At 52.9% G+C, this 10,921-nt stretch overlaps 1 protein-coding gene across 1 annotated transcript; it reads right to left on the bottom strand.

The window, feature by feature from the left end:
- Nucleotides 1–453: 453 nt before the first annotated feature.
- Nucleotides 454–1,645, bottom strand: C2CD4D (C2 calcium dependent domain containing 4D). The gene has a single exon (XM_072766554.1). The coding sequence runs from the start codon at nucleotides 1,478–1,480 to the stop codon at nucleotides 548–550; it is 933 nt and encodes a 310-aa protein (XP_072622655.1). The 5' UTR covers nucleotides 1,481–1,645; the 3' UTR covers nucleotides 454–547.
- Nucleotides 1,646–10,921: the final 9,276 nt, after the last annotated feature.

Genomic DNA, 10,921 nt, shown 5'->3' with positions numbered 1-10,921 from the left:
TCTGGAGTGACTCAGTGATTAGAGAGCTCCCTGAAGGGTTGGAGTCCCTTTGAGACCAAGCCCTAGGACCTACCTACCCCCCCCCAAGACCTATTTTTTTTTAAAAGATTTATTTATTTATTTATTTATTTATTCATGATAGAAAGAGAGAGAGAGAGAGAGGCAGAGGCAGAGACACAGGAGGAGGGAGAAGCAGGCTCGTGGGACTCGATCCCGGGACTCCAGAACCCCCGACCTATTAAAGGAGCTTCAGCAGCTCTTGGGGATGGGGTACAGGATTGCTGATGCCGAGTATTCTAATGCTCATGCAAGTTTGAGAACCAGCGCTAGAGAGCTGCTCCCATTCAGCGTATACCGGGGATGAGCTTCTTCCGTCCCTGCTGTAGTCAGGGCAGTGGGAGGAAAGGAGGCTGCAGATCTGAGCGTGGGGTGCCAACAAGAGGAGCCAGCCTGCCCAGGAGAGACGTTTTATTAGCAAAAATAAATATGGGCTGGGCAGCTGAAAGGAACGAACCCACACACCCGGAGGAGACCTCTTTGAGGCAGTCTACAGGCTGAGATGGGCAGGCGCCGGCGCGGCCCCCGGGCCGAGGCAGCGCCCCCCGGCCCCCAGGGCGGGCAGCAGGGCCGCGAGCGGCGCCTCGCACTCCCCCAGCAGCACGTCCTTGCGGAGGCCCGCGCCCCGGTCCAGCACCTCGGCCCGCAGGCTGCGGGAGGCCAGGTCGCGCGGGCCCAGCCCGTCGAAGAAGAAGTCTTGGTTGAAGATGGGGTTGGCGCTGCGCCCGACCACGCGGCTCCGCTGGCCCCGGGGCCGGCCGCGCGGCCGCAGCCGCAGCACCACGCAGCAGCCGCCGCCGCCGCCGCCGCCGCCGGGCCCGGCCCGCGACCTGGGCAGGCCCTCGGCGCTCACCAGGCGCAGGCGCAGCCGCCCGGGCCCGGCCTGGTACTCGGCCGAGAGCCGCAGCTGCCCGCCGCGGGGCCCGAGGCGCAGCACGCTGTCCTTGGCGGGCCGCAGGGGGCAGCACAGGACGTCGGGGTGGAAGAGCGGCGGCCCGCCCGGGAACTGCGGGTGCGACGGCTCGGGCGACGGGGCCCGGCACAGGCGCAGGTCCGGGGCGGACACGTGCAGCGGGGGCCGCGCGGCGGCGGCGGCGGCGGCGGCGGCGGCGGCGGCGGGCGGCGGCGGGTGGAACAGGGACTCGCGCCGGCGCGTGTGCGGGCTCTCGGGCAGGAAGGGGCAGCCCTCGCGGCCCGCCAGGTGCGGCAGCGAGCAGGCGGCGCGGAGGCCGCGCCCGGCCGGGGGCTCGGCACCGCCGGCGTCCGGGAGCCGAGGCGGGATGCAGAACCGCGGGATGCGGTCAGGGGTGAGGACGTTGGGACAGGCGCGGGCGGGCGGCCCCGGGGCTCGGCGCGCAGGGAGCAGGCCGCACGGCGCCCACCGCGGCCCCGGCCCGTAGCCGGCCTTCTCCGACAGCCACATGCGGCGGGCGGTGGCGGCGCGGCGCCGAAAGCCGCGGGACCGAGAAGGCGCAGATCCAGCGTCCCTGGGGAGGCCTGCGGAGGACAGAAGAGGCCCGGGGGAGGTGCGCTGATGCTGGCCCGCCAGGAAAAGTAGCGGGCGGCGAAGCCTGGGGGGCTGCGGAGAAATGGAGGAGGGCACGGGACAGGCACGTTTTCGGGTGCAGGCCTTAGACGCCCGAGATCTCAGACCCTGCCATCAGTGCCAAGGATGCTCGCTCACTAAAGAGTTAGAAGGCCCAACACACCCCCTAGAACTCTAGGCTACTATTAGGAGAATGGAGGAACACTCTCGAATTATCAGAAGATCTGCAGGTCACAAACAGTGACTGAGAGCCCCAACCCTGCTGGTACATCCCGCTGCCCTGAAGAGACAGGGAGACCCTCAGGAGGCTCATCTTCTCCCCCCTCCCCCATCTCGAACTCAGACTCTTTCCCAAGGTCTTGTGGGTGCCCCTGGGCCTGTCTTCCCCGCAGCCACAGCGGCAGCCTAGAGCAGGCCTCTGCAGACCGAGCCATCCTTTGGCCCCTGCCCCACCTGTCCGCTCCCACTCCTCCCTCTCCTTTCTGAGCAGCTCCAGGCCAGAAGCACACTCACTGCACACCTGGCTGAGGTCCTGCGAGCACCCAGGGCCAGTCCAAGGAGACGCACCTCTCGGGGGTCAGAAACTACCCTCCAGCTCAAACCCCGGTTGGCCTGCCCCAGCCTCCCCGCCCTGCCGCCGCTTGTGGAGTCTGCAGGGCGGACAGGACAGGAGGCCGTTGGGCCGCCACTCCCTCTCTCCACTCCTCTCCCTGGGAAACCACTGAGCACAAAGGCGGCATTGATTCTCGGCCACCCCCAGGGCCGGCTCCTAGAGGCTCCACCACCACCGCCGCCGCCGCCGCACCCCTGCACCCCACCCGCGGGGCCTCAACCTTATGCCAGCGGGCCTGGGAGTCCGAGCCCACGACCAGATCGAATGGACTCCCAGAGCGCAGGCCTCACCTGTGCTTCACCGCCTCCCAGAGGCCGCAGGTGTTCCGGAGCCCACAGGGGAGCAGCTTCCTTTCCAGCTTGCTCCCCCAGCCCAGTCCTGGGAGGAGCTGGCAGAGGCCTCCCTTGCCTAGTGTGACCTCTTTTCCTGGATAAACAGAGCTCTGTCTCCAGCTCATCAGCCTGGCCTTCTTAACTCCTTCCTCCAGGTTTCTAGCAGCAAGCTAGCCCTAGGTCCTGGCCTCCTGGGAGGGCTACAACGGAGGAAGGAGGATGTCATCAGTGGGCAGTGGCCTCCACCCCTCTGTGCTGTTCTGGTCCCACCCTAGCCATGGTCACACAGCCTGCATATTCTACAAAGCCCTCCTTGCTGGGCTCCTGCTTTGGCCCCCATCGCCTTGTTCTGGAGACATCCCAATGGCACCTGAGTAGCTCAGTCTGTTAAACGCCTGCCTTCGGCTCAGGTCATGATCCCAGGGTCCTGGGATGGAGCCCCACATCTGTCTACCTGCTCAGCAGGGAGTGTGCTTCTCCCTCTCCCTCTGCTGCTCCTCTTGTTTGTTCTCTCTCACTCACTCACTCTCTCTCAAATAAATAATCTTTAAAAAAAATAGCTCTTCGACGGAGTGACTTGCAGTGACTAGTTCTCTGAACTACACTGGCCCAAAGAAAAGTGACCAGGATCCAGATTTCTGGACATAGAGATGCTGCGAACACAGCTGTTCTATCAGTGGGTCAAGCACAAGCCTGCCTGTGCTCCCTGTCTTTGGCAGAAGGGTATTAAACTATAAATGGGGAGGGGGCCTCTCCTCCCCTTCCCTGCAGGCAGATCCTAGGAGGCACAGGCCACCCCTTGCAAGACAAGACCCTCAACAGTACCCACCACCCCTCAGTCTCTCAAAGCACCGGGCTCATTCCCCGCTTAGGATCTTTGCAGAAACTGTTTCCTCTCCTGGGACAACTCCCCTCTTTCATCCTTCAGATCTGAAGGCCTCACTGATAGCCTCCCATCTAAATTAGGGGCTTCTGTTGTATGCTGTCACAGCACACCATACTTTTCTGGCCTTGGTCACAGGTTTTCTTTATTTTCCTCTCTGATTTTTTATGTGACTATTTACTTAATGTCTTACTAGACTGTAAGCATCATAAGGACAGTGCTTGGCACAGGCAGGTGCTCAGTCAGGATTTGTTAAATGAATTAATGACATTAAGCAGAATCATACTTGGATCAATTTATTCATCCATCCACTGTGCTAGGTACTGGGGATACATAGAATGGGGAGCTGGCTGAGAGGAGAGACAGACAATAAGCGTGCAGAAAGAAAGAAAGAAAGAAAGAGAAAGAAAGCACAGTTTATGAGAAGGAAATCAGTGTTGGGAAGAAAATAAAGCAGGGGAGGATCAGAGAGGAGCACTCAATTTTAAATGGGGTGGTCAGGAATGGCCATCTTGAGAAGGGAATATTTCAGGAAGGACATGGAGAAAGGAAGATTTTCTGAGGCAAAAGCATTCCAGGCAGAAGGACTCCTCAGTGAGAGGCACTCAGGCAGAAGCATGCCTGGAGTGTTCAAGGAGGCAAAGTGGCCAGCATAGCTAGAACAGAATGAGTGAAGAGGAGATGGAGTCAGAGGGATAATAGGGCCAGATGCTGTTGGGGCTTGTAGCCACTGTGACAATTTTAACTTTTTACTTGAGCTGAGGAGTGCTATGACTTGTCATGTATTAAAAGAGTTGCTCTAAAAAAAAAAATAAATAAATAAATAAAAGAGTTGCTCTGGTCACTATGTTAAGAACAATGAAGGGGATAATTAGAGAAAGGGCATAATTAGAGAAACCAGAGAGGAAACTATTGAAGTAATCTTTGTACAAAATGATTGGGGCCAGATCAGGGTTGTAGTAGTCAGTTTCTAGATCTGTTCTGAGGATTAAGTCAATAAATGGATCCATCCATCCTCATCAAGAGGGAAAGAACGATCCAAGGTTTTTGGCCCAAGCAACTGGAAGAATGGAGTTACCTCTTCAAACCAAAGAGGAATGATTAGGAGCTCAGTTTTGTATCTGTGCAGTTTGAGATGCCTGCCAGACATCTAAATGGAGATACTAAGTAAGTGGTTGCATATCTGAACCTGGACCTCAGAGGAGAGGTCCAGACTGGACCAAGTGTGGGTACCTAGAGACAAGAGAAATGAAGATGGAATTGAAAGCCATGAGACTTGAAGTGTAGGTAGAAAAGAGTAAGTATCCTGGTCCTGGGCATGCCAACATTTAGAGGGGAGAAGAGGAGAACCAGCTGTGCCAGATGCTGTGGCAAGATCCAGTAAGCTGAGGACTGAGAATTGATCATTGGATTTAGCAATGCACAGTCTTTGGGGACTTTTCCAAGAGCAGTTTTGACACAGTGGTGGGAACAGAAGCCTGGTTGAAGTGGGCTGCAGAAAGAAGGTTAGGGGGAAGAGAGAACAAAAAACAAAACCAAAACCAAAAATCTCCCTTGAAGAATCTGCTGAAAGAGCAGGGGGAGGTGGGGTAGTGGCCAGGGTGGGAAGTGGAATCAAAAGAGAATTCTAATTCATTTGAGAGAAAGAGAGAGAGAGAACATGAGCAGGGGGGAAGGTCAGAGGCAGAGGGCGAAGCAGACTCCCCACTGAGCAGAGACCCCAGTGGATGCAGGGCTCAATCCTAGGACCCAGGGATCATGACCTGGGCTGAAGGCAGACGCTTAACCAACTGAGCCACCCACCCAGACCCCCCAAGAGAGAAATTTTTATTTTATTTTAATTTTTTAATTTATTTTTTAAAAGATTTTATTTATTTATTCATGGCAGGCACATGGCAGAGACACAGGCAGAGGGAGAAGCAGGCTCCCTGCAAGGAGCCCGATGTGGGATTCGATCAAAGGTGGTGCTAAACCGCTGGGCCACCGGGGCTGCACCCAAGAGAGAAATTTTTAAATGACAGAGATAGGGCAGCCCGGGTAGGCATGAAGAAATAGATCTTGATCATGAGAAATCAATCTGAGGGTTGTCCTTCGCCTGCTGTGTGGACAGTTCACCCAGTTACTGAAGAGAAGGGAGAATAACTGAGTAGAGGTAGAAGGTGGAGGAGTGGGTGGTGGGAACTTGTTCCCTCTGAATGCTTCTGGAACAGGCTGCAAGGTCACCAGCTGAGAGTGATGATGGATGGAGGAGGAGGCGACTCTGGGGTTTGAGTAGAGAGGACCAGGAAAGGAACAGTCACCCAGGAGGACAGGGGAGTGAATGCTCTAGGGAAATGCAAGGTGGCTGCTGGGCAGTATCGCAGGCAGTATTGCAGGCTTGCCTTTAGGACAGCAGCCATGACTTTATGCAGAGACCGAACGGCATAGTTGGGAGATTTTTTTCCAGCTGTGCTCAGTGGTACAGATGCAGGGGGAAAATGGGCAGAGATTTGGTTTAGGATTATGCTCAATCATTGACAGTTCACTTTCTGGCTCCTTCTCTCCTTCTATTTCCTTCTCTTCATGGATAAAATCAAGGGCACATACAAGAGTGCACATGACCTGGGTGGTACAGCAGTGGGCCTGAGAATGATTATAGATAATCCAGAACCTGGCTGCATCAGTCAGGGTCTGGTGAGGAAAATAGCACCTGCTGGGCAGTTCAACAGAGGGAGTTTAACACAGGGAACTTGTTATAAGGGTGTTGCAAGAGCTAAAAAGGCAGATAGGTTGGTGAGGACCATCTAGCAGGATCTGGAACTGGGGAGACACAGCCACTACTTGAGTTGCCTTTCAAAGCAGAGACGGGGAGAACTGCCCTTCTTGCTACTTCCCACCTTCTGATCTGCCACTAGAGCCTCTCGAAGATAGGTGACAGAGGAGCCTGGGAAATGTAGGCTGTAGGTGCTAGCCCTGCACTAGCCCTGCTCAATCTAAGGCAGAGTAGGGGAGGAGTAGAGATCTGAAAGCCAACAAGCAAATGAATGGCACACTGAGTAGCCAAAAGCTGACTTTTAAAAAGATTTTATTTATTTATTTATTCATAAGAGACACAGAGAAAGAGAGAGAGGTAGAGGCATAGGCAGAGGGAGAAGTAGGCTCCATGCAGGAAGCCCGACTTGGGACTCGATCCAGGGACCAGGATCACACCCTGAGCCAAGGGCAGACGCTCAACTGCTGAGCCACCCAGGCATCCCGCCAAAAGCCGACTTAATGAGAATAGTAAGATATCAGACCTGGGAGGAACTTAGAGGTTACCTCACCTATTCTTTCGTGTTTATAAAGCAGGAACAGACCCAGAAAGAAATGATGTGCTAAAACAGTAGCAGAGTTGAAGCTAGAAGCCAGATCTTCTAGCTCAAAAAACATTGTTGTTTTATTGAACTGTAGAGGTCTTTGGGCACAGATCCAAGGGGTCAAACCCCAGAGGATTTGAGCAGAACTGTTCCCCTTGAATGAGGCCCAGAGTGCTGTCTCCTCACCTCTTCCAGCACCATCACTGCCACTCCTGGAGACCATCACACATGACGCCCCAATCTCCTTTTCCCTGCTGGTTCCATTGTAGAGGGACACCTGGAGGACTGGGCATAACAGAACTCATCTGGGTTCAAGCCTGATGAAAAGGCAGGCAGGGGACAGGACTTTCCTCCAATTGGCGGGCAACTGCTACAAGACTCTCTGGGCTTTTGGGTCTCACTAAGCTATCTGTCCCATGGCCTGAGCAGTGGCCTCACGTAGCATATTTTGCTACCAATGCTCACTATGGGTGCTGGCAGATGACGGAGTTGGTGATCTATTGTGTCTTACAGCTCTGGCTCCTTATCTAAGACCTTTGATGAATGACGTAGCTTTGCAGTTCCAGGAAGGCCTTAGGGGCCCTTTCTTTAAGAGCTGGTATGAGCCACCAATGTTTCCTGCCTTCTTGAACTGGTTGTTCTTTGTTTTTTTTGTTTTTTTTTTTTTTTTAGAGATCTCTTTTTATTTTATTTAAAGATTTTGTTTATTTATCCATGAGAGACAGAGAGAGAGGCAGAGACACAGGCAGAGGGAGAAGCAGGCTCCATGCAGGGAGCCCGTCATGGGACTCAATCCCTGGTCTCCAGGATCAGGCCCTAGGCTAAGGCAGCGCTAAACCGCTGAGCCACCCGAACTGGTTGTTCTTTTTTTTTTTTTTTTTTTAATTTTTATTCATAGAGACACACAGAGAGAGGCAGAGACACAGGCAGAGGGAGAGCAGGCTCCATGCAGAGAGCCCGACATGGGACTCGATCCAGGGTCTCCAGGATCATGCCCTAGGCTGCAGGCAACACCAAACCACTGCGCCACCGGGGCTGCCCCGAACTGGTTGTTCTTAATTGCCTTATTCACTCTTTGGCTCTCTTGGCACTTGACTAGGCATCTGGAGAAAACATGTCCTCTGCTTTAAGCAGAATAAGCTGACACAAGTGTCTGGATGGCCAGTTGGATTCTACTCCATCTGCCTTTGTAGTAGTGGCATTCCAGATGCTTTTTTTTTTTTTTTTTAATAAATTTTTATTTATTTATGATAGTCACACACACAGAGAGAGAGAGGGGCAGAGACACAGGCAGAGGGAGAAGCAGGCTCCATGCACCGGGAGCCCGACGTGGGATTCGATCCCAGGTCCTCAGGATCGCGTCCTGGGCCAAAGGCAGGCGCCAAACCGCTGCACCACCCAGGGATCCCTGGATGCTTTTTTTTTTAAGTGTGGAGGCAGCAACTCTCCCTGTTTCTGCCCAGAAAGCTGTAATACTTGACCTCCTGGAGAGGAGAAGCATTTATCAAAGCCCTAGAGCCTAGAGAAGTGTTCCAGGAGCTGAGAACCTTACTTCCCTTACCAACATCCCTGCCTGCCCTCTGGCCTTACCCAGTCAAGCCTGACACCCCCAGCCCTGCTATGGGGTCTTGCCTGAGAGCTTCCTACCACAGTAGATTTCCACCTGTGCCTGTTTCTGTTAGAAGCGCCAGGATGGGAGCCTCATATGCTGGAACCTCAGCTTAGGCCTGAACTTGAATTCTTCACTTCCCAGGATAAGGGAAGTAGACTCTTCTTTCCTCTGCCCATCCTTCTCTCAAACTGAGACAGTTTGACAGCTAGTCACCAAGCCCTTTTCCCTTTCTTCTGCAACATGTAGTTAGACCACATCTTCCAACTAACCTCCCTTTGTTGTTTAGGGAGGGGCCTCCTGACTGAGTTCTGGTCAATGGCAATACTTCGCGGCTTGGCCCCCAAACACCTCCCTTGTGATTCTCTCTTCTCTCATCTGGCAACTGGATGTCAACATTTGACTTTGGAAGTCATGTGCTAAAGATGGCAGAACTTTTGTCAGCCAGATTTTTGAATGACTCCTAAACACCAACAACTCGACATTACGTCCATTCTGTGTAAGGTATGGGTTACACTTCGGCGATGTGAAGATTTACCTGTTTCAGTATTTGGCTTTACCACACATACTAATAAAATCCTTTGTGATATGCCCCCCTGGAGTTCTTATTCTTTGGTAAAACTTCTCGAGTCCTTGACCTCTTCCTGGGTATCCCCTGCCCCCACTTAGTCTTGATGGAATCCTGCCTATTCCTGAGGAAGCTGCTCAGTTTCCCACTTCTCTCCTCTGCAGGCTCAGAAAACGTTCTGGCTTCTTCTGGATGACAATTGCCTCCTCCATTCTGTGTTCTCCTTCATGTCAGACCATTCTTCCTTAGAAATGTGTGCTGGCCGTGTTCTCTTTTTCTACTTTACTGTCATTTCCTGGCCTGACTTATCAGCCATTGTCTGTAGTCTTGCCAGCTGGCTCATGCCTTCCCCTCACCCTGGGCCAGTATACTCTGGACTCCTATTTTCCACCAGCAGCTGGGCCTCCTACATGCCTCAGTCCACATGTACCTGGTCAGTGTGTTCTCCTGAACAGGGGCCTAAGCCAACTGTTGCCCATCCCCCGGACTATTCTCCCCACTGATGGCCTTGCCTCCAGAACAGTCCCTCCTGTCCTATCCTTGGCCTCTGGTGGCTTTTTGGTACTTTGCCCCAACTTGAAGCCTTAGTGTGACTGAGAGATCTTTGATCCCTTCCCTGTTCTTCATTTTTTCCCCCTTCCCTGCCTTACACTCTGTATACTTCACTCCCAGTGTCAGTTTTTATACTGATGACTTACAAACCAAGTTGGCTGTTCATCGGTCTTGAGCTCCAGATTACAAAGCCCAGGTTCCTGCTGGTGCTCACCATGTGGGAAAAGTACCACAGGTGCCTCAAGCTCGGTGCGTGGGAAATTGAGCTCATTTCTATCCCTGCCTCAAAACTGGTCCTCTTTACTCCCAGGAATGCCACCTGTGATTCCTAAGCTGGAAACCTGGAGTTATCCTGGATGACTCTTCACAAATCCACTACGTATAATTAGTGACAAAGTCCCACACAATTTTGTTTGTAATGTTTTCCAACTTCTCTTTCATCTTCAAAGCTTTGGCCCAGGTCAGGTCCTTCTTATCTCTACCTGGGGGCTGTGCAGGGATCTACTAACCAGTGTTCCCACCTACAGGCTTGCTCACCCTTCCTTTACTGCCACCAGAGTCATCTTTCTAAAAAATAAAACTTTATGGGATGCCTGCGTGATTCAGTGGTTGAGCCTTCAGCTCAGGGTGTGATCCTGGGGACCTGGGATTGAGTTCTGCATTAGGCTACCTGGGAGCCTGCTTCTCCCTCTGCCTATGTCTCTGTGTCTCTCTGTGTCTCTCATGAATAAATAAATAAAATCTTTAAAATAATAAATAAATAAATAAATTAATTAATTAAAAATAAATAAATACACTTAAGAAATAAAGCTTTAATCACCCCCTCCATATACACACACCAGGCTAAACCCTTTAAAGGCTTCCTCTTGCCTTCAAGACAAAGTTTAAGCTCCATCAGTAGGGTTTAGGAAAACTTCTGAGGTCTGCTCCAACCCTGCCCACTTCTTCTTCCTTAAACTCTTATGCTACTCAAAACTTTGTTCTTCTCCAAAGTCACTTGACCTTTTAGTCCTCAGTTCCTTCACTCTTAACTGTTCCCTCTGCTTAAACAGTCCTCCCCTCCCTTCCCTGCCTGATAAACAGCACCCAACTTTTGAGACTGGAAGCACTGCTTCCTCTAGATAATCTTCCTGCAATCTCTTTCATGGAGTAAAATTGAGCCCTCCTCCCTTTGTGTCTGCACTGCCCACCTAGTGGGAGCCAGGGTGGGGTGGCAGAGGAGCTGAAGGGGCCCTGTGCTACTGGCCTGCAATGGTGTGTTGCAGGACCAGGGGTCCCGTCCTCCCTCACTGTGTGCTTGGTGCCTCCCCCAGGGCCTGGTGTCTGTGGGTGCTCAGGAAACCTCCTGGTGCTGAATGGGAAAGTGGGGGTGTGGGAGGTGTTGGCAGGATTCTAATTTCCCACCGCAGAAGGCTCTGAGCCTAAG

This window comes from Vulpes vulpes, chromosome 8 (assembly GCF_048418805.1).
Source record: "Vulpes vulpes isolate BD-2025 chromosome 8, VulVul3, whole genome shotgun sequence".
Classification (NCBI taxonomy): domain Eukaryota; kingdom Metazoa; phylum Chordata; class Mammalia; order Carnivora; family Canidae; genus Vulpes; species Vulpes vulpes.
Note: the sequence above shows the minus strand (reverse complement) of the source record. Positions and strands in the feature narration are given on the sequence as shown.

Coding starts and splice junctions, on each gene's coding strand:
- C2CD4D (XM_072766554.1), bottom strand. CDS start 1,480: ATGTGGCTGTCGGAGAAGGCCGGCTACGGGCCGGGGCCGCGGTGGGCG.